Source organism: Montipora capricornis, chromosome 6 (genome assembly GCF_036669925.1).
Source record: "Montipora capricornis isolate CH-2021 chromosome 6, ASM3666992v2, whole genome shotgun sequence".
In the NCBI taxonomy this organism is placed as follows: Eukaryota; Metazoa; Cnidaria; class Anthozoa; order Scleractinia; family Acroporidae; genus Montipora; species Montipora capricornis.
The window spans coordinates 62420704-62446666 of NC_090888.1; the positions used below are offsets into that span (position 1 = coordinate 62420704).

At 40.4% G+C, this 25963-nt stretch overlaps 1 protein-coding gene and 1 pseudogene across 1 annotated transcript in view; one reads left to right on the plus strand and one right to left on the minus strand.

The window, feature by feature from the left end:
* LOC138052784 (alanine--glyoxylate aminotransferase-like) overlaps positions 1 to 3303 on the plus strand; it is a 19231-nt gene extending 15928 nt beyond the window's left edge. Inside the window, exons 8-10 of the mRNA XM_068899362.1 lie at positions 156 to 241; positions 343 to 388; positions 1550 to 3303. Coding sequence (XP_068755463.1) covers positions 156 to 241; positions 343 to 388; positions 1550 to 1669 — 252 coding nt within the window. The 3' untranslated portion in view covers positions 1670 to 3303. The remainder of the gene's footprint in view (positions 1 to 155; positions 242 to 342; positions 389 to 1549) is intronic.
* A 7130-nt stretch (positions 3304 to 10433) lies between these two features.
* Positions 10434 to 16223, minus strand: LOC138051086 (macrophage receptor MARCO-like; annotated as a pseudogene).
* Between the last annotated feature and the right edge of the window lie 9740 nt (positions 16224 to 25963).

Sequence of the window (25963 nt, forward strand, 5' to 3'; positions counted from 1 at the left end):
ACTTCTGATTGGCTATGAATGTGACTCGTGGTTTCAAGCCAATCAAATATTCAAAGAAAACCGCTGTTCTACCAACCAAAAGGGGTTATGCATGTGTTTTTTCACTGTCTTTTCTTCTTTTCTTATCTTTTTTTCCTTTCTTTTTTTTGGTTTAGGCCTATCGCTTACCAACGGTAACAAGCATCAAAATCCCTGAAGGATTTCCAGACTGGAAAGCTGTGCCAGAATATCTCATGAAAAAGTATGGCCGAAAGGGAATGAAGCGTGTAATGTTTTATCGAAATGTGCATCTTCTTTCCTGTACAAAGCACTAATCCTTGTAATTAAAATACCTTTTTGCAGGTACAAGCTGGAAATTGTCGGTGGAATGGGACCAACTGTAGGATTGGTAAGTTGCTGCATACCTGAAGCCGCCCGCGTTGCGCCTCCAGCCAATAGAGAGCTTAAGCACTCGCGTTTTTGAGACCGGACGGAAACCGGAAGAGAACATTTCGCGTGCCAGGACAGTGGTGTCTCCCAGATTTTTATACGAATCATCTCTAATGCGGACAAGATACTTAGCAATGCAAATGTGTTTGTGTGAAGACAAGTTAAAAGGGAAAACATTACACTTCCGGTTGCCGTCCGCGTCTCAAAAACGCGCCTACTTAAGCTCCCTATTATCTAAACAATGACTGGAGAGCTTACGTTTTCTCGAAGAATCAAGTAGACACGACGGCAACGATATCGAAAGCCTTTCGATATCGTTGCAAACGGTTTGAAAAAGACGCCGTGCTGTTTAAATCGCTCCGCGATTTTTCCAATAGTATGGCTCAGTTATCTAGGAAATAAAGTATTACAGACGGCACGAAAACGAAGAACCACCGTCGTGTGTCATCGCTCGTTACAAACCCCCTGCATTTAACGTTGTTTCGCAGAGTACAGTGAAGAATTGTTTTTAAATGGTACCGAATGTGTAGCAAGATTGCTTTCATTTTTTCAAATCTTTTATTATTATTATTATTATTATTATTATTATTATTATTATTATTATTATTATTATTATTATTATTATTTCGTTTCTCCTAAACTTTCAGTAGTTCAAATTTTACAAAGAATATGCGGAATTTGCAATTCAATGCGATCTTCTTGACTTAAGATAGACAGTGTCTCTAATGTGTGGAAAGTCAGTTTAATGAATAGACTGCTTTCACGATCTATTATTTTATTATTATTATTATTATTATTATTATTATTATTATTATTATTATTATTATTATTATTATTAGCTATCCCCAGCAATGCTGTTTTCTGGATCACTTCCAACCTCACATTCACGTCGATTCGCTTCATGTACTCCTTAAAGTTGACTGATACGGCTCCAAGGGCCCCAATAACAACAGGCACTACAATGACTTTTCCCATGTGCCAGATAACACTTTCATTCGCTGATTATTCGACTTGCGTATACTAGAACAATTCACCTCTGCGTCGGTGAAAGGGAAAGTTTATTTATCTCCACTTCGGTGAATAATTGTTAATTAGCTGTCGCTGAATTTCATTCTTTCAGGTGTGGCGTGTTGGTTTTATGGGGCATAATTCCTACAGGGAAAACGTTGATCTTTTCTTACGTCTTTTTAAAGAAGCAATAGAGTCTGTCCACGCTGGTCGTCCCAAGGCCCAACTTTAAACTACGAAAATAGTCAGTGCTGTAAACATTTTCCAGACGAGCATTCAACATTGTCGGAGGCTTTTAGATGGCTCAGATTGTATTCATATATTTACGTATTTAATTCTTTGCAAGGGTCTCTTAGGAAATGCTGGTGGAATGCCCGAGGGCAAATGGTTGTAGCCGTTTTATTTGCAAATAATTTGTACACATGCTGTTCAAACATGGAAAAAAAAAAGGAGGAATTGGTTGTAGATATAGAACGCCATCCCGTTGTAACGAAGCCCTTCCTAGAATTGGCCACACATTTTAAGAAACGGTCCAGATAAGAACGATAGCAACAACGGCAACGAACATGTTGGAATTCAATTGGTATGCAAAAAGGTGATAACTTTTCTATTGTCTGTACTTACTTCTGATTGGCTTAAACAGCAAAAGTTAACACAACTTCATAAAAGCAGTATTATATTCATCCTTACTTTCCAACCATCTTCCATCTTTCATCTGGTCTCAGTTTAAATGAATTCCACAGAAATCGTATGTGGGGAACATGTAAAATTGTAAACGTTTCTTGGCTTTTGTTTTCAACTCTTGTGATTGGTCAAAATCTTTTAACACAAAAAAACACCCTTTCAAAGTGGGCTGTAAATGAATTTTATTGCGTTAACGGCTTTCCTGTAGGTTTATGCATTCTCTGTGTAAAAATGATAACATTCCTATGTGGGGAAAGCCCCGTTGCCGCATAACAAAGGAAATTGCTATCCACCTTACACGGATCATTACTTAAACTAGATCTCTGAAGTACTTAGATGACACCTAGCTAGACAAGTTATGGCTAGTATAGTTCGCTGAAATATTACGAAGACCACAGTAGTGTAACATTTTCTTGTGCTTGATTTCCTTTTAATTTTGCCGTAGCAATGCTTACATAAATGAGACTTGAAAGTCTCTTACAAGGTGGGACACTTCACCCTTCGCTGTAATGCGTGGTACCTCGTATGGGTTTTAACGAACTGTGTGGTTTAGAAAAAAGACCAGTTGGAGGTACTTGTGCATTATGTTGCCTAACTTTAACCTATAGGTGCCCGACGCTCGGTCCCTATTTTGTGGAAGGATCTACACTCAACTGATCATTTTGAAATCTTCGAATCTCATATTTCACAAGAGTTGGGTATAGTTTGAACATTTGAATAAGTTTTTCCCAAACCCGGGTTGGTGGTTAATGAGTGTTTATAAAAAAAGGCTAACGTTTACAAAAGCGGTTAGAATTCTCATATCCTGAAAAAATGCCGAGATATAGCAGATTGTTTGTAACATTCCTCGAATTATAACAATTCGCATTTCACTCGGTTTTTCAGATTTGTTGTCAATGTTTTCGGGATGTTCTCAATGTTTTCTTGCGTAATTTGTCTCTGGGTTGAACCCGGGCATCTGCAGCGTGGGCAATAAATTACATGTGAGATTAAAATATGCATTTGCACAGACAGAAGTGTAGCATAATTGTATATAAATTGCAGCTCAACTTAGTGTTTTACAATTGCAATGCAGTTCATAGTGGGGCACAAATACTAGTGGTATTTAATCCATCTTATTTCACTCCACTTGGTCAATGGCTAAATGCTATTCGGTCGCAAATAAAGGTTGTCATGAACGGCCATGCTTTGTGTTTTGGCATTGTCTGCCGTCGTTTTATTTCTATTTCTCGCTTGTGCTTGACAAGATTTTCTTTTTTCTGTCGAGTATCGTTTTATACAACACATCTTTAAGTTACCCTTAAGTCTTCTCCATATTTGGTCCTGTTATCCTCGCCATTGCGGCATTAATAAAAAAGGAAGCAGTATACGCAAACCTCATTAACATTTCTCCTGTAACTTTTTTCCCCTAAAGTCTTTTCAGTGAAATGGCATATTTCACTCTTACGACTATTCCTTCTTCACCCGACATGTGCAAAGTACATGTCATCCGAACAAGTGGCATGCCCCATTTTGATTTTGAAAATCATTTTTGACAGTTTCATCCTCTTTATAGGGGCGGCGCCGGGAATTTTCCTTGGTGGGGCATAACTAGAGTTAGTATAATTTTCAGAGGTGAATATTTAACAACAAAACACTGAGCCTGAGGCGAATAATTGTTTTAGTATAAATACACAGGTGATTATTTCGAAATAGAGAAAAAAAAAAACACATTTCAACGCGAAATCATCTTCACTTACATTGGCAAAACCACTACTGGCAGCCATTTTGTCCGTCGAGGTGATTAACGGGTGATAATCCGAGAGAGCGAGCCAATGAGAGCGCACGATTTGTATAATCACCTGTGTATTTATACTAAAAGAATGCTAAGCCAATCAAGCACTTTTCGTGCCTTTTTATCTTGTTTTAGCCCGTTGTTTTTAACTTTCTTGATATTCACCGCTGAAAATTACACAAACAATTATTCGCCTCAGGCTCGGTAAATATTCACCAATATTCACTTCGCCTTCGGCGAATAATTGTTAATTTCTATTCAACACATTGTGACAATGTCCAAATATGGTCATAGCGCGCTCAATATTCGTCTTGCGTACTCAACGTATATCCTGCGATATACGTAATTTTGTGTGCCGCGGAGAAAAATGGTAGTTTTACCAGCTTTTTTTTTTTCAATAAACGTAGAAAATTGTGCTTTGTCATCAGTGTGTTGAATAATAAAACAATTATCCTGCTCAATCTTGCGGAATATCGCCTGATTTTAGCCAGCTCGGCCTACGGCATCGTCGGCTAAGTATTAGGCGATATTCCGCGCGATTTCACAATATTTTGTTTAATATGTGTAATATTAGCGCGACACCGCCAATAAATTAAAGCCTCAGTTACACTAGCAAGTTTTCCTTGACAAGCCCACTTGTCAAAGAAAACTTGCCGACTCTACGCACTAGCAACTTCTCCTTGAAAAGTTTTTCCTTGACAAGTTTTCCTTGGTAGTGTAAATGAAAAATATGACAAATTTTCCTTCGATAAGTATACTTGACAAGTAATTTACACTAGCAATTTTCGTCCTTGACAAGTGTCCTTGTTCAAAAACTAGCATGCCAGTTTTTGAACAAGGACACTTGTCAAAGAAAAAATTGTCATATTTTTACATTTACACTGTCAACGAAAACTTGTCGAGGAAAACTTGCTAGTGTTAATGAGGCTTAACGAGTTCCGAAGGCACGAGAAGGTAGGGGTTCCGATGGCATGCTCCTCCTGCGAAATTTTGAAAATTTAAGTACTCAAGGATGCAATCTGGCGCAATCTGAACGCTAAAATTTGGCAAACACCAGCATTTCATCATGTTCAACGAAAAAGTAAGAAAACCTTAATTGGCCTTTTCCACCTTAGCAAAAAAAAACTTATCAAACTTCAATACTTTCGTAGAAATTATCAGTTGTCAGTTTGTTTTAGTGTTCAATACACGGTTTGAGAAAGCTAGCTTTAATAGGCCATTTCCGAGTTCATGTCAGCGAGTGTGAGTGCGAAGTTTTTGTTGTGAAGATTAGGCTTCATTCATATGTAAAGTAGAACTAATGCCATCGCAAAAAGTTCCCACTTAGACTCGCTTTGAAGAGGAAGCAGACAGTTTGCCTGTCATTTAATGTTGAAACAAACTTATTTCCAATATCTGCCATGTTTAATAGCCCTTATGCTTGATGACGTCCGGACTAGCTAATTTCACCAACAAACCTCGAATTCGAAAATCAAAACTTGTCAATTTTAGCATGAGCTAAATCCCACTGAAAGGCGCAAACTTGTAAAGAAAATCCATGTGGGAACAGTATTGCATGTCCAGATGATGTGAATAATTCTGTGCAAACGAATTTTGAGCATATGACGTCATCATGCATAAGACCTATTTGTCAATGATTTTTTTGTGAACGTGGAGAATCTTGCAGTGATTTTAAAATCTTTCTTGCGACATAGTTGTTCGAAGATATGTTATGAGCCCTCTAAGAGCAGAGGCCAAGCGCTCACTCACAGCATTCGTAGCAGGTACAACAAGAAGTAAATTCACAAGGTTATAAACTACGAGAAATAATCAACAGCTTCATTGGGGAGTTTCTCACATATGCCACTACATCGTGCAATCCAAGGTTTGTCTCAGTACCAAGCTGCGCTCTGTGCGTTTGTAGTACAAAACACAGGTCTCAGGTGACAGGTCCCTGTTTTACCCATACAGAAAAAACCTAAACATTCATTAAAGCTAACCCTAGGCCTAATTAGACCTAAACAAGAGTTTTTAGGCCTAAGGTTAGATTTAACGAATGTTTAGGTTTGTTTCTGTATTGCTAAAACAGACACCTGTGACTTGAGACCTGAGACCTGTGTTTTGTAACTGTCCGTGTGGCAGCAGCAAATTGCGTGCCAACTCGTCTCCATTCGCCCTTGTCGCACGGCGGCCATATTGTCCAGGGAGACCAAAAATGCTTTGTTTTACCACGCCAAGCCTCACCCCCATGGTTTCCACTGCGAGGCTTGGCGTGGTAAAACAAAGCTTTTTTGGTCTCCCGGGACAATATGGCCGCCGTGTGACAAGGGCGAATAAAATCACAGACAGAATCAAGATCCTTGGAAAAATCATTCCCGTTACTAAACTGCGTTCACCAAAAGTGACTCTAAACGGGAATACAATTTGTATCCTGGTTGAATGAATCTGTCGAGTATTAAATTAATTACGAGGAGTAGCGCTTCAAAATAAGTAGACCAGAAGTAGGTAGTCTTCGGCAGTTTCTGGATGGTCTCCTGGGGTTTTGCCATCATCAAGACGAGCTGCCCAGCCCTGAGTTGTTCCAAAGTTGAAAGTTGGTGAGGCAAATTCCCCACTTGCCACACCTGTAGCGCCAATTTTGTGCTTATCGGTCTTTATTGCCTCCGGTAACTCACAGCTCCATGCACTCTTCTCGAGCGGCGTATGCGTTCTTAACACCTTGCACTATCACTAGCAAGGCCCGTAGTGTACAAGTCCTATTCGAGAAGACTAATGTTGAACAATTTTTAGATGTAATTCAGTTTTAACCCTTTGAATTATAAGTGCTTGCTAGTTCTTTGTACTTTTTTGGTGATAAACGGAAGCAGCAATTGGCTTCACCGTCTAAGAAGTCCTCATTGAAACTTGGGTTTATGATGATACTGCTTCTGAATTTTACCTCCACCTTCCTGGTTATAACTTGTGCCTAAAGAATCGCAAGTCCGGCGTCCATGGGGGCTTGGGTCTCTACATCAATACTGACTGTTAAGTTCAAGGCCCTGACCGCTTTATATCATCTTGAGCTGGAGGTGCTATGGGTTCATCTCAGACCTACGCGACTACCGACATTTAAGCCATCGAAATCTTACGCGAAATTGACAAGGGCGGTTTGGAGATGTGAGTAGAAGTGGGATCTGTCTCATATGGTTTAGGGGCCGACAGTTGTCTCCCTCAATGTCGTACCGCTAGGAAGGTCGGTATCCTAAAGCAGCCAAGGGCCAACTGCGTCCAAAAGCGATCGCACGAGCCGAAAACCCGGGATGACTCTTTTGGTACGACGATCCAGCGCCATGTCTTGAGGTACCGCGTCTCTCTCTTTTGTTCAAACATTCCGTCAGCGCATGCGTAAATGGTCGTACTCTCCGATATGCAGCATACTAACAAAAAGATGTTTTTTTACAATGAATTTTACATTTCAGTTGAACGTAACGTAAGAACCCTGCGTGTCTGGCCTTCTCGAGACAGAGGTGAGAGATCGTTTCATGCGGACTGGGACGCCTAAAATATTTGTTGCAAGGCATGCGTGGCAGTTCATGTATATTAATGTAATAAGAGAATACTGAGATTTATATTTGTAGATTACTATAGTCAAACTCTACATCTCTTTGCAATAATCGCATTCAAGATTTACTCTTTTTATTGTATAAAAGTCTGCTTTTTTTACGATGCGTAGTACCTCTTGCAGGTCTTAACGATATTTGCGGATGTAGAAAAAAAGATCAGTTACAGGTTCTTGTGCATTAGGTTGCCTAACTTTAACCAACAGGACCGATGCCATCCCTATTTTGTGGAAGGGTCTACACTCATAACTGATTAATAATCAACGAAAGTTTCGAGTCTCGTATGTTATCAAGAATTGGGAATAGTAGAGCATGTATTTGACAAGCACGGGTTTAATGGTTAATAATAGTTTACAAAGGCTAACGTTTACAATTTTAAAGGCGATTAAATCTCTCATATCCTGAGCAAATGCCGAAATATAGCAGATTGTTTGTAACTTTCCTCGGATTATGACAATTAGCTTTTCACTCGGTTATCAGATTTGGCGTTTATGTTTTCGGGAAGCTTTCTTGCGTAATTTGTCTCTCTGAAGTTGAACTCCGACATCTGCAGCGTGCATGGGCAATAAATTGCATGCGAATTAAAATATGCATTTACGCAGACAGAAGTGTAGCATAGTTGTACATAAATTGTAGTTCAACTTACGGCACAACTGATACAAGTGGTATTTACCCTATTTACTCCACTGGGTCGATGGCTAAATGCTGTTGGGTCGTAAATAAAGGTTGTCATGGCTTAGCATTGTCTGCCGTCGCTTTATTTCAATTTCTCACTTGTATTTGATTGCAACCATTCAATGTAACTTTGGGAATAAGAGGCAAATATTAAAAGTTCAATACGATCCTACTTTAGCATACCTCGTTCCCAGTGTCCTCGGTAAAGAGTCTATCTCTGTGTGGTAATCTAACAAGACTTCTATCCTCTTTGGTATCGTTTTCTACTACAATTTCTTTAGGTCTTTGCGGATGAGGGGCCCTTTTCTCGGAAGTCCCGATAACTTTTCGGGTCCGGAAAGCCATTTATGAGACTACCTTCCACTTGCTTTCATAAGCTGGTCCTTAAGCATGTTGCCAAGTTTGTGGACTTAAATCTCTCCGTTCTTAATTATGACACCCGGAGAAGGCCTGAAAAGTTTCGGAACTTTCGAGAAAATGGCCCCTGGTTATCCCAAGTCGTCTCCATCAATGGTTCTGTTTATCCTTGCCACTGTGGCATTTGAGAAAAAAAACAATACGTAATTCTCATAAACATTTCTCCTGTTATTTTTCCCCTGAAGTATTTTTAAGTGTACTGATATATTTCACTTTACGATAACCACCACGTCATCTGACATTTGCAAAAATATAGGTCATCTAAACGAGCGATCTGCCCAAGTTTCCCCTTCTTCTGTGTTTGTTGCCTCCCGGAACTCACATCTCCACTCTTCTCGAACAGTGTGTGCGTTCTGAACGCCTTGTACTGTTACCAGCAAGGGTTGTAAGATGGTGCCCGTAGTGCACACGTCATATCCGAGAAGACTGAGTAATGTCGATCCGTTTTTAGAAGTAAGTTCAGCTTTTTAAAGACCCTCGATCTCTCACACTAAATATAAACTAAGGACCAAATACAAAAGTGGCAGCTAATATTATATTGAATGAAAGATGTATATATTTGAAGTGTGGGTTAGGGGTGCAGGGATGGCGCCGTGGTGAGAGCACTCGCCTCCCACCAATGTGGCCCCGGCTAGATTCCCAGACTCGGCGTCATATGTGGGTTGAGTTTGTTGGTTCTCTACTCGGCACTGAGAGGTTTTCTCCGGGTACTCAGGTTTGCCCTCTCCTCAAAAACCGACATTTGACTTGATTTACTTTCATTGTGGATTTCAGTTTACAGTGTACCCAATTAGCGCTCCAGCGCTAGAACGACTAGACACTTAAATAAAGTTCCTTTCCTTTCCTTTCCTTTTAAAGACGAAAGTGAGAATTGATCCACGCACTTACCTGGACAAGTTAAGCAATTGTCACTCGGAAACAACGGAAAGATTTTTTCGGTGTTTCTTAGAGACAATTGGTGTAATTGTCCTGAAAAATGCGAGGATCATTTTTGTATTATTCTTTTACTTTTTAGCTTAGATTAGCCTCATAAGCTTATTTTACAGCTGAACTTGTCAACTTTTAGACCTGGAAAAGAGACTAGTAAGTCTGAATTATAATCGAGCCTCGGTCAGAAGCCCCGATCTCTTCAAACTTTTGAGTTGTTTTACCTCTAGCGCAATTCTTGCCATTCTGTTTGTAGCAGATGCCAGGGGGCCGTTTCTCGAAAGCCCCGAAACTCTACGGGCCATTTTCGGGTGTCACAATTCCCTTTGTATCTCAAGAACGGAGAGGATTTAATTTGTCAAACTTCACAGTTATTTTTCTTTTTGGTACCTTGAAAACGTGTTAAAAGATCTACAGATCGGCTTTCCAAGCCAAGCGGTTGGCAATTTCACAGATGGCTTTTCGGGCCGGAAACGTTTTCTGAACTTTCGACAAACGGGCCCCTGGGTTATCAAGCTTTTCATAAAGTGAAGCAAATTCATTTGCTTTCGAAGTGGTATCTTTGCCAGCAGAGGTGTTTCTTTGTGCCAGCCGCGCCAGCGCCTCTAGCTGGCGGATACCTTGGATAACTTGGTCCAGTATCGCTTAGTATACTTGAGCGATTCCAATGACCAGTTAATTTTTATCGATTGACGAGCTTTGCTTTTGTCGTCTTTCATTTCCGGGATTTTACCCAGTCTTAGCCTTTTGTCGTTGGATTCATTGCTTTCCCTGAGGTGTCGATGTAGCCGTATCTTGTGTTGAGAATTCAAGCTTAGAGAACGTAACACCGGTATGTTTAATGCAGGAAACAGATAACGTGTGGCACTACCAAATACAGACCCAATTTGCGATAATGGACAGCGTGTTTGAACATGAGGAATAAAGTTCATCGCCTTGTCTTAGACACAAACCACACTTGCATCTTCACCGTGGCCACAGTCGTGAATTCCCCAACCGTTGTGTGCACATTGAAACAATGAAGACTCTCTTCCATTACAACTGACATCATCCATCCAGATCTTACCAGTCCCTTGGCCGTACCTTGCGCAACAAGGAGCAGAGGATGCACGAGAGAATCCCAACTCGCGACAAACCACGTTGGCATCATTGAGGTCCCAGACGTCATCACAAACTGTTCCCCAGGCTCCACCATAAAAGACTTCAACACGGCCGCTAGAAGCTCCGCCATTTGCTAAGCGAACTGTCCAAAGAAATAGGAAAAACCTGTTAGAGCCTTGTTAAGGAAGGAGGCGATGAATGAAGAAGCTATGGGCAGTTATGTGTTGGCTGGGACAGATATGCGCAACACTGCAACTAACGCTATATATGCAGAAAGGTGAAGTACATAGTCAAACTTTATTAATCCCTCGTTAAGTACTGACAAAATCTGTGGTGCCCGCGTAACCAACCGACATGTTGGTTACTGAAACCATGAAAGCATGTGCATAAAAACACCTACTGATTGTTGTCCGTCGTTCTGTATCATGCTAAAGTTTCATTGGTGGCAAACCAGTCGTTGTCAGTGACTGAATGGTGTGATGCACCAGTAACTAATGCTTAGTCTCAAAACACGAAAAGGATGACAATTTTCCAGTAGTTTAGAAGCCCATCCATGCTGAATGAGCAACGGTAAGGCGGCAGTAAATGTATTTCCGTGAGAATAATCCTTGTGCTAATTTTCCTCGCTAACCTCGTTATACAGCTAAAATCACCCTCAGTGTTTCACATGTCAGCAAGGCTAGTAAGTGTAATTAACACGAAATGATAAGTGCAAAAGAATAATTTCAGTACTGGGGACCACTATTGCATAGTTGATGTAACTGGATACAACTCTTGTCTTGCTTGATGAATGAGCTGATTCAGGAGCTTTTCTTTCCATGTATTTTTGTGATGCAAGTTCGTCATAATGAATACATCACTGCCATTTTCTCAAAAAAACAAAAATATTTCTTAATAGTGAAACTGGCTCAAGACTATTCCTTTCTTTTGTTCATGGTTGTCAACAAACTCTGTTTAAATGGCATCACTTCACCAACAATTACTTCATTGAATAATAACCGAAATCTAACTCACCTTTGAAAGTTTTCACGGAAGTTATTGTCTCAGCGGTAAAAAACCCTGCACTCTCAGCAACACAAATGTAATTTCCTGAATCCTCCTCTCTAAAATCACTGATAACTAAGGCGCCATTGATCTGCTGACTTCGCCCAACTGGCATTTGAGAACCTTGTCGCTTCCAGGTAATGACTGGTGGTGGATGCCCAGCAGCGCTGCAGTTTAAAGTAATGTTGCCCCCGATCCCACGAGCAATCTTCGAAGGCGGCTTAAAAGTGAACCGAGGAAGGGATACCACAACCAATAGAGTTCGTTTAGCAGCTTTCCCCAACGTGTTCTTCGCGTTGCAGAATTAGTCATCTGAATCACATCTTCTTACGTCAAAAAGTGTTAGGACGCTTCTGTTACTCTCCACCCTCCCATGCGGCAGCTGACCAAACGACTTACTCCAGGTGACAACCGCCGCTGGCTGACCTGTCACATGACAAGTTGGAAGCGTTACATTACTTCCTTCAAGGGCGTAAAGAGGCCCCGGTTGAAGCGAAATAATAGGACGGGCTGTGGGAAAGTAAAAAAAAAACAATAATGGATTCCCTTAAATTAATTTATAAATTCCAGAAATTAAAACTCGTAAACAACAGTTGCATAAACTTCGTCCAAGGAACTTACAGTGAAACAAAGTTCGCTACCAGTCATAACGCTCTTTAAAACCACAATTTTTGGTTTCCGGAATCTAACGAATAGAATAGCAGCCGGGCCGTCGGTCATCATGTTAAAGAATCTGACCCACCAAGTTAACATTGCGCGCCTTTGTTGATGTTGTTGTTATCCGGGAATTTGGAGCGTCTACTGCCATAAATGGGCAAGTATCGCTAGAGAAAAAATCGAACAAAACTTTGTCAGGGAAATAACAAATGTTTCCAAGATCGTCGGGGGGAGAATATTCTGTGAAATTAAATGGATTTTGATCAGAAAAACTGCAGGCTACCTTGCTATTTCGCGCGCTTTTCTATGAAGCATGAAGATGCGTTTGTACTAAATTCAAGAGGAAAAGGGAGTTTACACGCGTAGTACCTGGTTGTTTGAACTTTTAACTGAATCTTTTTAAGCAAGCAACCTATATTTATTTGATATCCAAGCAGTTGGCGATGGAAACAAAAAAGGCGAGATAGTTTAATTCGCTTTTTGCACGGTCTTCGTAAATGATGCGAGCGGTACCGAAAGAACTAAATAAAAACATTTGTCAGCAAGCGCACTGCAATACACGGTTGTAGTAGTATTGGATGCAATGCTCGTATTCTACGTTCGTAAAATTTCTTCTTTTTCAAGTTTACCAAGTTTTCAAACGGGTATTGAATCCAACAACAATTTCTTCTTCGTGTAAATTAAAGATAAGCTGATCCCTCTGACCTCCTCTACAGTTACTTTTCCAGACCAAAAATCTAAATGTCGTACAAAAGCTTCCTTTCACAAAACGCAGTTTTGTTATCAGTGACAAAACGAAATGAACAACGAAGGCTTTTTACTGATTGGGATAGAGATGAGTATTCTATTCTGATGTTCCCGAAGACTTGCTTTGCCTCTGTGTTCATGTGCCGGCAGCCTCCGACAGCGGAAGAAACGCATATAATATTTGAACAGAATTTATATCGATCCGACGGCGAGTTCGCTGTTTGTGATTCCTTGCAATGTATATGTAGTCCGAGAAGTTATTTCTTCATTTTGCAGAAATGTTAATGCACTGATTCTGATTGTTCCAGCCGTTAAACGCCCCCTGGTCCTCGAGAAATTCCCAATTGCGGTAATCTTCGCTGCAATTCCAAGAGAAGATGGCTCAACAACGATTCCGTTTACACTCCATAACATGTTGCGAAGAGAGAGTCATACATAAATAAAAATAGAAACTAACTTCTAATAAACGTAGCTTGTTTTCCCGTGGAAAACAAAATTATATATCCCATTTGATACCCGATGGAAACAGATTACTTCAAACAGTCACAGAATTCCGAGTTTCGGACACGCTGAAATAATGTGGGCGCGCAATGTTAAGTGGGTGGGTTAGATTCTTTAATCACTTTATCAGTTACCTTCTTATCTCACTTTGCCACGATGAATGAGAACAACCTTTTCACCACATTAACTTCTTTTTTCAGTCGATTATTAGCAAAGGAAACTAAATTAGTCTGACAACTTTAGATATGAATACTTACAAGTAACTATCAGTTGGACTTCTGCCGAAGCTTTTCCCAAAATGTTCGTCGCTGAGCATCGATAAAAACCGGCGTCACTTGCTTTCAAATTCGATAAACGCAACATTGCTTCTGATACCGCTGACTGGCTCACCTCTGTCTGATCGATCACTCTACTCCATACCACTGCAGGCTCGGGATTTCCTGTGACTGAGCATTGAAAGGAGGCTGATTCGCTTTCGTTTACTGTCATCTTTGCAGGAGAAACAACAACTGTCGGAGCTGAAATAGATTCACCACGCTCTCCTTTAACTCCGGGTAGACCTGGTCGACCAATGTCTCCTTTGATTCCTTTAGGTCCAAGATCTCCTTGAGATCCTTTAAGTCCCATCATGCCTTGCTTCCCGTTCTTGCCCGGTGATCCCATAATCCCTCGATCTCCCTTCTTCCCGTTCTTTCCTTTCTGCCCTCTTCGTCCTCGGGCTCCTGTCTCTCCCATCGGTCCAGGTGGACCGGGAGGGCCTGGAGGCCCTGACGGGCACATGGCACCCTTCCATTGACAGAGTTGTGGTTTCATATCGGATAAAAATTGCCTCATTTTCAGTATCGTTTCTGCGTCGATGTCTGGTTTCGTAGCATTCTGGACTGGATTAGCATTTCGCCTCTTTCGATGTACCTTATATGAGCCTGTTTTTTTTAAAAAAAGGCAAATAAAAAGAAGCGACTCAGTTTTCAGTGCACTTCCTACCTTGTCTACCTTGCTAACAATCTTGTTAAGCTGCATCTCCCTGAGTCATGAGACCCATCATATGTGGATGCGATCCGAACCAAAGGCAGAGATGTTTTAATAGAACTCGCTTGGCCAATAAATCACAGAGTTAATGGGAATGGGAAAACGAGAAATGACAACTTCAAATCGCGCTTGGAAACGTTTTGTGTGGTTAAGGTCACTTCTTCACTTGATCACTTAATAGAGTGGTAAAGTGATGACGTCACAAAAACTAAATTTATGAAATTATGGGATTTACTGAGATATTCTGAAAGTACATGATGAAGAATGGCCGCTTGCCAAAAATCAGCATATTGTTGCAATATGGGGGTAAGATATTAATGTGAAATGTGAGGCTTTGGCCTTTTTGGCAAACGAAATCATACAGGCCATGTTGCCTGACAGACACGTTAGCATGGAGACCAGACCTATGATGAGGTTTTCTCCCATCAATTTAAATGGCGCAACCCGCACATAGGGTCACCCACACAAAAGTCAAACAAAAGCCAGACATTACTTTAGATTTCATTCTTACAATACGTAAATAATATTTCTTGTTTTCTTTAAATGCTACGCGAACTGTCATCGGACCCCCTCTTCTTATATAACCATCCTCAAATAAGAGACAAGCAAAGATTATCTCTTATGTAACAAAGTTCAATTCAGCGTTCATTGAAAAAGGTATCAAGTATGATATGCACTAAGGTATTTAAAACATCAAAAAGATGCCAGACCGCTAATCACTGTACCAAAGCACTGAACAAACCTAAAATTCACTCAGTTTGGATTAAACTACATTGAGTATCGGGTTTGACGCAAGTTGTAAACCGAGCTTTTTTACCATTCTGTTTGCCCGATTTATTATTTTTTGGAAAGGTCCACAATACAATCGTCTCCGGTGCTAATTCCACAATGCTGACCAACATCTAGTGCCTTGGCTTTGAAAATTCACTGCGCTAAGAAACAATTTACCTGGAGAATTCTTTGTTGGCCGTGAGAGGGTGGATCCTTCTGTCGACGAATGAAGCTCAGCAGCCTTCTCGAGAACATTTATTCTCTTCATGTGCTTGCTTAACTCAAATTCAACCCGTAGAAACCCGGCACAATATAACGCAATTGACAGCAGAGAAATAACAGAAGCGAAAGATGGGAAACTCTGCTTCTGTGAAGTCATTTTTACGGTCGGTAGAAAGGATTGTTCAACACAGCATTGCTCGCTTCAGCTGGAAATGTGATACTGGGCAGATGTTAAATTTGTCTTGGCCTGTGTATGTGATATCCTGTCTATGAAACGGAGGGCCATAGGTGAGCTCTCCCACGCCCATAATAATCCAAATATATCTCTTCAGTTTGTCGCATGTTGAACAGTAAAACATTCTTTGTTGGATTCAAAACAGGATTGCTAGATTTCCTTGAGCATTCATTTAAAAACCTTTTACGAAGTACTACCATGCCAAACAGTTCGCACTGTTCACATGCTGGACAGTAACATACTTTGTCGGAGACAAAATGTACAAAAGAGGAGGATTACATTTCGAATTCGTTGAGCATTCATTTAAACACCCTTTTGTATGAAGACAACATGACAAACAGTTCACATTGCACAAGGTTGATAAACAGGCAGTTTGTTGCTACTCTGGCTGGGAGAAAGAGACCAATTCGGCTAACTCAATGTTGTACCCAATTCAAATCCTCTGGGAATAAAACGTTTTGTTCCAAGAATTTCCATATCATTTAAATGTAAATGTTTCATTGTCATGCAAATTCAACACGCAAAGAATCTTAACCCCGAGAGATTTAAATTGGGTACAACATAGAGTTAGCCGAATTGGTCTATTGAATCCGCGTCTTTGAATTGTACGTAACTTTTTAACTTAAGCTGTGTTTAAATTTTTTATAACTAGAGTAGCAACGAACTATGTCTGATGACAAACGCAGTTGGAATAGTGTACTTAAATGCAATTGATGCCCTGGAGATATCATGCCTTGCTGTTCACGTGCGTTTTAGGTCAAAGGGTTGGTTTTGCAATGTTTTTTCAGTTTAGGTTGGTATTTTTCCAGAGTATTTTTTTTTTAAGTAAATTAATTTTATTCTTAGGTCGCCTGAAAAAACAATTGAAGAGAAAACTGACACTGGGTGTAAGGTTCTCTTCGTGCAGGGCAAAGCCGGCTATGTCTTTTGAAATCTGATAGCCCTCACTTTGTTAATTGAAGCTGATTTTTAGAGGCACTAAGACTCATCGTGTGTCGAGACTTGCAAATGAAAATCGAAACTGTTAAGAATTACATGACAAACTGGCGACGCCTGAAAAAGCTATGACGAATAAGTTGTAACTTGCAAAAAAAAAAATCGTTAGCTCATGTCTCTGGATACACTTCTAACCCTTGAAGAAGAAAATTGCCATGGTTTTCACTTTTCAGATTTATTTGATAGTGACTCTTCCGGAGCATGGTTTGGAGGAGATCGAGGCAAAATCGGATTACGGTATCGAATCACTGTTAAAATAAATATGTACTTTGTAACACAAGTACTTACAGTGCTTTAATCAGAGTGTGGATTATTTTCAACAAGCAAAGGCGCGTCCTGTTAGAAAATGCTTCGATCGGCTTACAATTCACGTGGATGCACATTTATTGACCCAGAGGATCAGCACCAAACCGGAACAACCACTCGTTCAACATGATCCCGCACTCTCCCGTACCACTCTCGTACCAGGAGTCTTCGGAATCTTTGGTCAGCGAGTGGTCTCTTTAGTTAGTAACCATAGTGTTAGCGAGGACTTCCGGTGCTTGCGCTGAAGACGTTTAGCGAAGGTTTTGCGCGTCCCGCAAAATCCTTTTTACATTTTCCTATATTTCTTTGTTGTTCTTCTTTTTTTTTTATTTTTTATTTCTAACAACAAACATTAGCTACACAATAAATCAAAACAGGATAAAAAGAAAAAACAAGAAAGGAACAAAAAAATGAAAAGGAAAGGAACACTAAAATATAGTGTTAGCGAGGACTTCCGGTGCTTGCACTGAAGACGTTTAGGCGAAGGCTTTGTGCGTCCGGCAAAATCCTTTCTACATTTTCCTATATTTCTTTGTTGTTGTTCTTTTTTTTTTTTTAATTTATTTCTAACAACAAACATTAGCTACACAATAAATCAAAACAGGATAAAAAGAAAAAACAGGAAAGGAACTAACAAATGAAAAGGAAAGGAACACTTAAATATAGTAATAAAAGCAAGGTGCCACACGCTAACACCAACCCGGTGTGGCCAACACATCTCGCATGCGCACAACCATTTCACCCGGTCAATTAGCAGCCATGGACAGCTGTTTCGGCCTTTTGGGCCTCATCAGCATGGCGTAGCTAACATACCAGGCGGGTATGTTTAGCGTGTGTCACCTTGCTTTTATTGCTGTTAAATATAGTGTTAGCGAGGACTTCCGGTGCTTGGGCTGAAGAGGTTTCAATAGCGAAGGCTTTGCGCGTCCCGCAAAATCCTTTTTACATTTTCCTATATTTCTTTGTTGTTCTTTTTTTAAAAATTATTTCTAACAACAAACATTAGCTACAAATTAAATCAAAACTGAGGATAAAAAGGAAAAACAGGAAAGGAACAAACTTGAAAGATAAAAAGGAAAGGAAAACTTAAATACACGAAATCACGAAATAAATAAAAAAGCAGACAAACGGCTAACAGCGCGGGGAGGGGAGGGCAAAAAGATTTCTGATCTTATTTTAATACAATTAAAAAGTAACAGTCTGTAAGATTTGTAAGGAGCATAGTATGACGTTATGAGTATTTTTTCGGTGTTAATTTACAAATTTTCAACTTTGTATTTATAATTGATTCTAGTAATAAATTCGGTTAGTACAAGTCAGCTGTTGTTTAGTTTACTTACATGCACATAGAATTTCATGAAAAGGAGGGTGTAATTGAATTTTCTCACTGGCTTCATCTATGTTGGGTGCTTAAAGGTGGCGAAAAGCATTTCTTTTGTATCTGGTTGAAAGTTGGAATCGCGCTGAGTGTTAAACCAATTAATGACTTTGCATGTGAAGGTTTTGGTAAATTCGCAGTCGATCAGGTGTGATTTATGGAGTCTGGCTCACCACATTAGATGCAGTCACTGTGTACTTATCCCATACCTGCAAAGTTCTTTCTTTGTAGTAACTATCCTATGGAAAAATTTGAATTGAAATTCTTTCAACTTATTTTCTTTGCATGTTTTTGAACCCATTTTAAAAGCATCTTTCCAATTCTCAGTATCTATGGAAATATCTCTTTCCAATCTTTCCGGTCCAGTATGGGGTGATTGGTGTTTCTTAACGAGAAGTAGGCGATAATAGTCTCTTGCCCTATATGTTTCAAAATTGATTTGACTTGTTTCATTTAGTAAAAAATATTTCCAGTTTTCTCCGTAATTGAAGCTCGAATTGTACCCTAGGGCTCGCGCTCTCTTCTTCAAACGCACAGGGATTGCACTCAAGATTTGATAGAACTGGAGAAAGTTTGTGTTGAAAAGTAAGGTATTGGCCGTTTCCATTAAAAAGCTGTTGGATCGTGTGGATACCCTTGACAAAACCATTCCCTTCTTCCAGAGAATATAATTTTCATTCAGGGTGGTTTCAAAGTCGACGCTGAGAACGTTAACAATGATTTCTCGACTAGTAAGTTCCAATCCAAGTCAACCAAGGGCCCAGACTGCAAGCGGTAACTGGGTGTAATTAAATTTCTTTAAAGTTTGGTACAGTTTTCATTTTCGACTTTGAAAGTGCTTAAAAGAAAATGGCAAGTTCAAGACAAAGGTAACGGAACGTGACAACCCCCTGACAACATTTTTTCCCCATGGAACTGTTTTCAAGTAATTCGAAAAAGGTTTTAGAGGAGAATTTGAATAAAATAATGTGAAGAGAGAATAAAGACTCGGTGGTGGAACAAGAAGTGCGAAAAATGCTGAAAATTATAGAAGGCAGCTTTTACGTAATGTTTAAAAACACGAGGCGTATACCCGATAAAACACGTGCTGCGAGGTTTTTGAACGACTTAAACATTCCACAAAAAGCGTGTCCCTCTGGACTAAAAAAAAAATGGTTTCAAAAGCTCATTTCCGAGTTGCTGCATGTCTCAGTTTCAAAACGAGTCCTGGTGCACAACCATTCAAATGTAAATGAGTTGCGTCAGTCTTTTGCAAATCAAACTCATTTCCCTTACAATAGTTGAGCACCAAGAATCACTTCGAAACCGAGACTAACAGCAACTCGGAAACGGCCCGTTGTGAGAGGAGAATATAAGCAAACCAGAAAAACAAGCTATGCCTTATTAGTATTCTTTATATATAAAGAATACTTATGAGGGTTATTTTATCAGGATATAAAGCTCATGCACGTGACGTTTTATCGGAGTTTTGATAGGCTGTTAGGCTCAGTGAATCATGAATGAGTTTTTTAAGGACTGGCAGGCATCAGGGAGCGATCAGACGAAGGAGAAGTACAAGAAGGCAAACTGAAGAAGAAAGCAAAGAAGGCGATTGCACTGAAAGGCAAGGTGGAGTGCGGGAAATGAGTTTTATGACAACCTAAACACGAAAGAACGAGATGCAACTATATACAGAGTGGCCAAGCAGAGGGTAGTGAATAGGAAGGATCCCGGTGAACTGGCAGTGGTGAGGAGTCTAGAGGGGGATATCATTGAGGCAGGTATAGGAGCAAGATGGAGAGAGTATTTAACACCCTTCTAAATGTAGAGAAGGAGTGTGGCCCCGGCTACCGCAAGTAGACGCGGTTGAGGGCCCAGTCAACACCACAGAAGTGAAACTGGCAATCAAGAGGGTGAAAAGAGGCTGCTCAGAGGTGATCCTTGACTTTTATCAAAGCACTAGGACTTCATTGACCAATTAGTGCAGCATATGCTGGAAGCTTTATGGAGTGAGGAGAACATACGTGAAGAGTGACAAATGAGAGATATTGTACCAATCTATAATCTATGAATAAAAGGGAGACCCACTTGGGTGCGGAAGCCACAGGGGTACGAAACTAAGCATCTACTAAAGATCATGCAGAGGATACTAGACCAAAGACTAATGGAGTTTTTGATGATAGACGCAATGCAATTTGGATTCAGCAAGGGCAAGGGAACGACAGATGCTTCGTTTCTGATCAAAGTGCAGCAGGAGATAAAGCTCAAGAAACAACGAAATCTGTTTTCGCTTTTGTGGATCTAGATTCAAAGAGCGTTCGTATAATGGTGCCTACGGAAACGAGGAGTACAAGAAGGTTTAATGAGGCTTGTAAAGGCAAAATTTGAGAATGTACAAACTGTTGTGAGCACAGCACACGTGCGGTCAGGGGATCAATGTTGGTCTGCACCAAGGTTCTACCCTGAGCCCGTTCGTCTTTGGTGCGGTGCTGGACATCAGTGAAGGGCTGAGCTGCAGGAGGGAAGGGGGGTGGGGGGGGGGGGGGGGGGGAGGAGGGAGTGCCGTGGGATTTGCTTTTCGCTTATGACCTCGTAGTCAACGGCGGGTGAGAGTGAGGAAGTGCTGCATGACAGATGGCTGAGGTTGCAGGAAGGGATGCCAAAATACGGAATAAACGGCAGCACTTCGAAAACAGAGGCAACGGCGAAAGCAAGAGCCGAGTGAACCTGATGATTGTGGATTGTAACTGTTACAACATAACACTGAAACAAGTAGAGGTATTCAAGCATCTTGGCGTTATCATAAGTGAAGGAGGGTCGGAGGAAGCAGCGAGAGCAAGAATAAACGCGGCATGGTCTAAATGGAAGGAACTTACTGGATTGCAGTGATCAGACCAGCAATGCTATATGGAGCGGAGGTGTGGACTGTCAGACGGAAGGAGAAGAATTGGAAACGGCTCGAAAGTACAGAAAGGAAGATGCTGCGACGCATTATGTGGGTGACACTACGGGACAGTAAAAGTGACGATATTAGGAGAGAATTGAGGGTTAACACTATCACTAACAGAGTCCCGTTGGCACAATTGAGTTGGTATGTCCATTTGCAGAGAATGGGTGAGGAGAACCGGCGACGTGAAGAAGATGTGGGAAATGGAGGTGAAGGGCGGGAGACTGAGAGGTAGACCATGTAAGCGCTGGATCGCGAATATTAGGGAGGACATGAAGAAAAAAGTTCTTGTTATTAAGACTTAAGATAGAAACTAATGGCAAGTGAAGGAACAGAACCCCTGACTTGGCTGATGATGAATGTGACTAATTTCAATTGAAGAAAAATCTCTATAATTGTAAGGGTCGATTTACACGGTACGATTTTTGTCGCATGCGACAAGCTGACGACAGGCCTACGACACGACTTACGATTGTCGCAGCGTTTTAACACTTGTCTTAAAATGCTACGACATTTTTTCTGACGTACACAACAATCATGAATCATGTCGTGGGCCTGTAGTAAGCCGTTGTCGCATGCGACAAATCGTACCGTGTAAATCGGCCCTAACAGAGTAATTCATTTAGGTAAATGTATAGATCAAGAAAGGGCAGTCAAGGGAAACAAGGGAAATGCATGTTTTTCTTTGTTGGCTACGATTGATTTCTGTTATCAGTTAAAAAGAGGTATGGCATGGGGTCTTCGGGCTTCGGTTGGGTAAGTGACGATGTATCTTGGGATCCCATCAATGCTAATTAAATATCATTTAATCGAACCAGGAGAAATCAAAACAAAGTAAAGTGAAACAAAACATTTTTTTTTTAATATTGGACAAAACCGGAGATGAGGACCCAGAAAAAACCCCACGGAGGAAATTATTGCGCAACTAAGAGGGAGACCGAAGATAGAAAATGAAGGGTTTACTGATTTTGTTCGAACATAAAAATCGGGCAGACGAATAGAGCATGCGTTGATTTCATCTGTATCAACAACCAATACAATTTCACGTTGGAAAACAAAGTTATTAAATTTGAGTCAATATATCTGAGTCAATATTTTAATGTGCATTTCATTTTTCTTCCACTGAAGCAATTACTTTCTCGATTTCTTGATCGTCCTTTTTTTCTCCGAAGACATGTGACAAAGGCCTAGAGAAAAAAAAAAGAGATTTTAATTTTATGAAACTTATAGGGGAAAAAAGTATTTGGTTTTGTACCAAGTAAAGTCAGCGGTAAGACTAGTAGACGACGTGGTTGGTATCATGGGTTGAAGTCGATATCAGTTTCTGGCAAGGAAAGTTTATCGGAGTTATTGAGTTACAAACGGCTATCGAAAGTAGCCTGGTTCTCTTTTAATTCAACTTACGTTGAAATGTTTTAATAAAAGATTTACGATATGATCGGTCATATCTAGACGCTTTGGAATGGTCTTGGGAAAGAGGTTGCGTTTTGAAAAATGAAGTTGCTTAATATTCGTATTTTTTTTATTAAACGAATCAAGATGGGAGGTTAATTAATTTTCACCTTAAGGATCAGTTCATTTACTTACTTCTTCACTTTCTTCCACGTCCCCAGCCACCGGGTCTTCCACCGCCACCGTATCCTCCTCCCCAACCACCGGGTCTTCCTCCGCCGCCATGTCCTCCTCCCCAGCCACCGGGTCTTCCTCCGCCGCCATGTCCACCTCCCCAGCCACCAGGTCTTCCTCCGCCGCCGTATCCTCCACCTCCGCCGCCAACACTGGGACTTCCACCTCCTCCTGGAAAAACGGGACAGAAACGGCCTTTCAGCATTGGTTTGTGTGCATCAATATTTTAGCGTTAACGAACCCTTAAACGAGCATAACTGTTAATGAGGCTTGGGCAGTCAGTATATAATTTTTGCTCAAAATGCAAAAGCAACAAAACAAAAAATGACAAGTCTTTACTGACTGGATATTTATGGTGTCATGGCAAAGTGAACAGCTAACCTTAAACCTTATGCGATTGGTCAAGCTTCACGAGAATACAAAGATAGTAGAACACGCATTTTTTAAAATTCGATGAGGGAAATAAATTACTTGGATTACGTGGTTAGATCTAAACTTGAAAGATTGAGTTTTTAATAATCAGCCGAAAAAAAAAGTTCATCAACACTATTTTTTTTTACCTCCGCAAGTACCGCAGCTCTTTTTACACTTGTCTGCGAGAAAGAAAACAAAGAGAGAATTAGAAACAATAAACACGAAGTGTTTCAAACAAACCGACTAACGGAAATGATGTAATAAATGATTTATGTCTCTAGATCTGTTCTCTATCGTCGTCTTCGTTTTATAGACGTATTTTTAAAAGATGTTACAATTCTTATTTTTACTTAGATGATCCCTCGCTATGATTAAGCGAAAAAATAACGTTCGCACTCTGAAATGAATTCTGATGTAAGTGGTTTTGTATCCGTCATTGGATAATATCAACGAAGATGAGAAGCGGCAAAATGTCATCTAAACCAGCGAGAACAAGTAAGGAAATATGGGATTTATCAATATTTCCAGCATACGTTTACTGACAAACGCCTTCGAGTTTAAAAGGACGTCCTTTGGGCGTATGATTTTATAGAGAAAATATCTGTCTTTCCAAGGCTTTACTCACATCTTAGGTTTGTAGAACACAGCATTGGTCGCTTCGCAGTCACCCATGGGCACTGGTAAGGATCGCTGTCCTGGCACTGAGGATCAACTGTTGCCAAAAAGGAAGGAAACAATACACATTCTTACTCAACGTGTATATATGAAACATTTCTATCGACTAAGGCGATTTTAGGTACGATTTGACCTATTTTGTTCAAGAGGTTAATTCACAGCGAAAATCTGGTTTGGATATATTAGAGGCTCTTGTGTGGTGTAGTGAATAACAGACATTTTTCCAATATGTGATCATGCAAGGCATATGCATAATACGTTTGATCATCAAAGCTGATTTTGGCCCCGCCTTTGTTATCTGAGTTAAAGTTTTAATGCATGGCGTTTTCGAAATGATTGATATCCTTGCGTGGAGCATATAAGCTGGAATAAAAATACCCGAAATTAAGAGTGATGGTAAAAATCCACGCAATTGGAGAGAATCGACTGAAGATTTGACTTTGCCCGATTTCTTTCAGTTTGAATTAAACTGACCCTCAAACATTAGAGAGATTTTGTTTCGTGGTTCATGTGAATGGGCAAAAGGTAGACTGGTTAATACTTGTGTCATTAAAACATCAAACTTCTGTAATTTTGACTCACGTTTGTTTTCCATATGATGGTTACTATTGCTGGAAAGAGTTAAGCGATCGTAGCAGTGATGTGGAAACCACTCCAGATCGCTGCGACAGGGAAAATACCAGGATGCACTGTGTATACTTCCACTCATTTCAAGATGTCTGCACCACGCGCAAACTGAGAACGCGTGATTTGGCAATTTGTTTGTTCCCGGTAAAATCCGTTCTCAGGTTGAATCCGTCTTTACCTACAATCTTGGACAGAATAAAATGGAACAGAAATTCCCCCTCTCCCCCAAATCAAGGATGAAGGTGCGTGAAGGCGCCATTTTCCCATCACTGATTTTGGGGGGAGGGGTGGTCTCAATGTTCCATTTAATTTGTCCAAGATTGTAGGTTCAATAGGCACTCAGGAAGTGCCGGAATTGAAGAAACTATTTCTGTAGCCTAAATTAAGCATAGGGAAAACTTATGGTCAGTTTAGGATTAGTTTTTATTATACGTGGATATCAATTGACTTATTATAGAAAAGTAAATAACGAAAAGAACTGTGCTGGGTTGAGCATGTTCGCCGTTGTAGCGTAGTGGTGAAGACACAGGACTATAAATTTGGAGGTCCGAGTTCGAGTACCGGTAAGTGCATAGTACAGCTCTCTTTGTTCCAGCTTATTACGTTGTAATTTACAGACTGAATGAATAACAATATGAATACATAAATCCATAAAATGATACGAAGCATTACGATTTGTTGAGATGCGTAAAATAAGGCCCCTTTTTGGGGGATTGAGAGCCGCCTTAAACTAGGTAGAGTGCATATTCAACCTAGGTAAAATGAGGATCACCATTTTAAGCTAGTTAAAAACGGATTCGATCTGAGCCCAGATTTGACCAACAACACAGATAAGAATGTCTGGCCGTGTAGACTTTCATATACCACGGAATAAAATGGCGGAGGACAAAATAACTATTGTTATTCTGATTAGGCCTCGGTAATTTGGTATTGTTATGTTCGCTTTGTTCTTTTGTTTCGTGGACTGGTTATTTTGGAGCCGGTACATGAAAGACCAGCCGAATGTCTTTACGGACAAATTTGCTAAGGAAGATAACGACAAGAGATTTGAGAGAAAATTGACTTAGTCGTGATTAGGCAGAGAAGGTTTAAACACACCAGAACAGCGTACGGGAGATATTTTGAAAACTGAAAAGGAATCCGTGCCATCTGTTTTGGGAAGAGAGGCAAAGCCGCCATGTTGAATTTGATGAATCACGTGAATGATGTTGTTAGA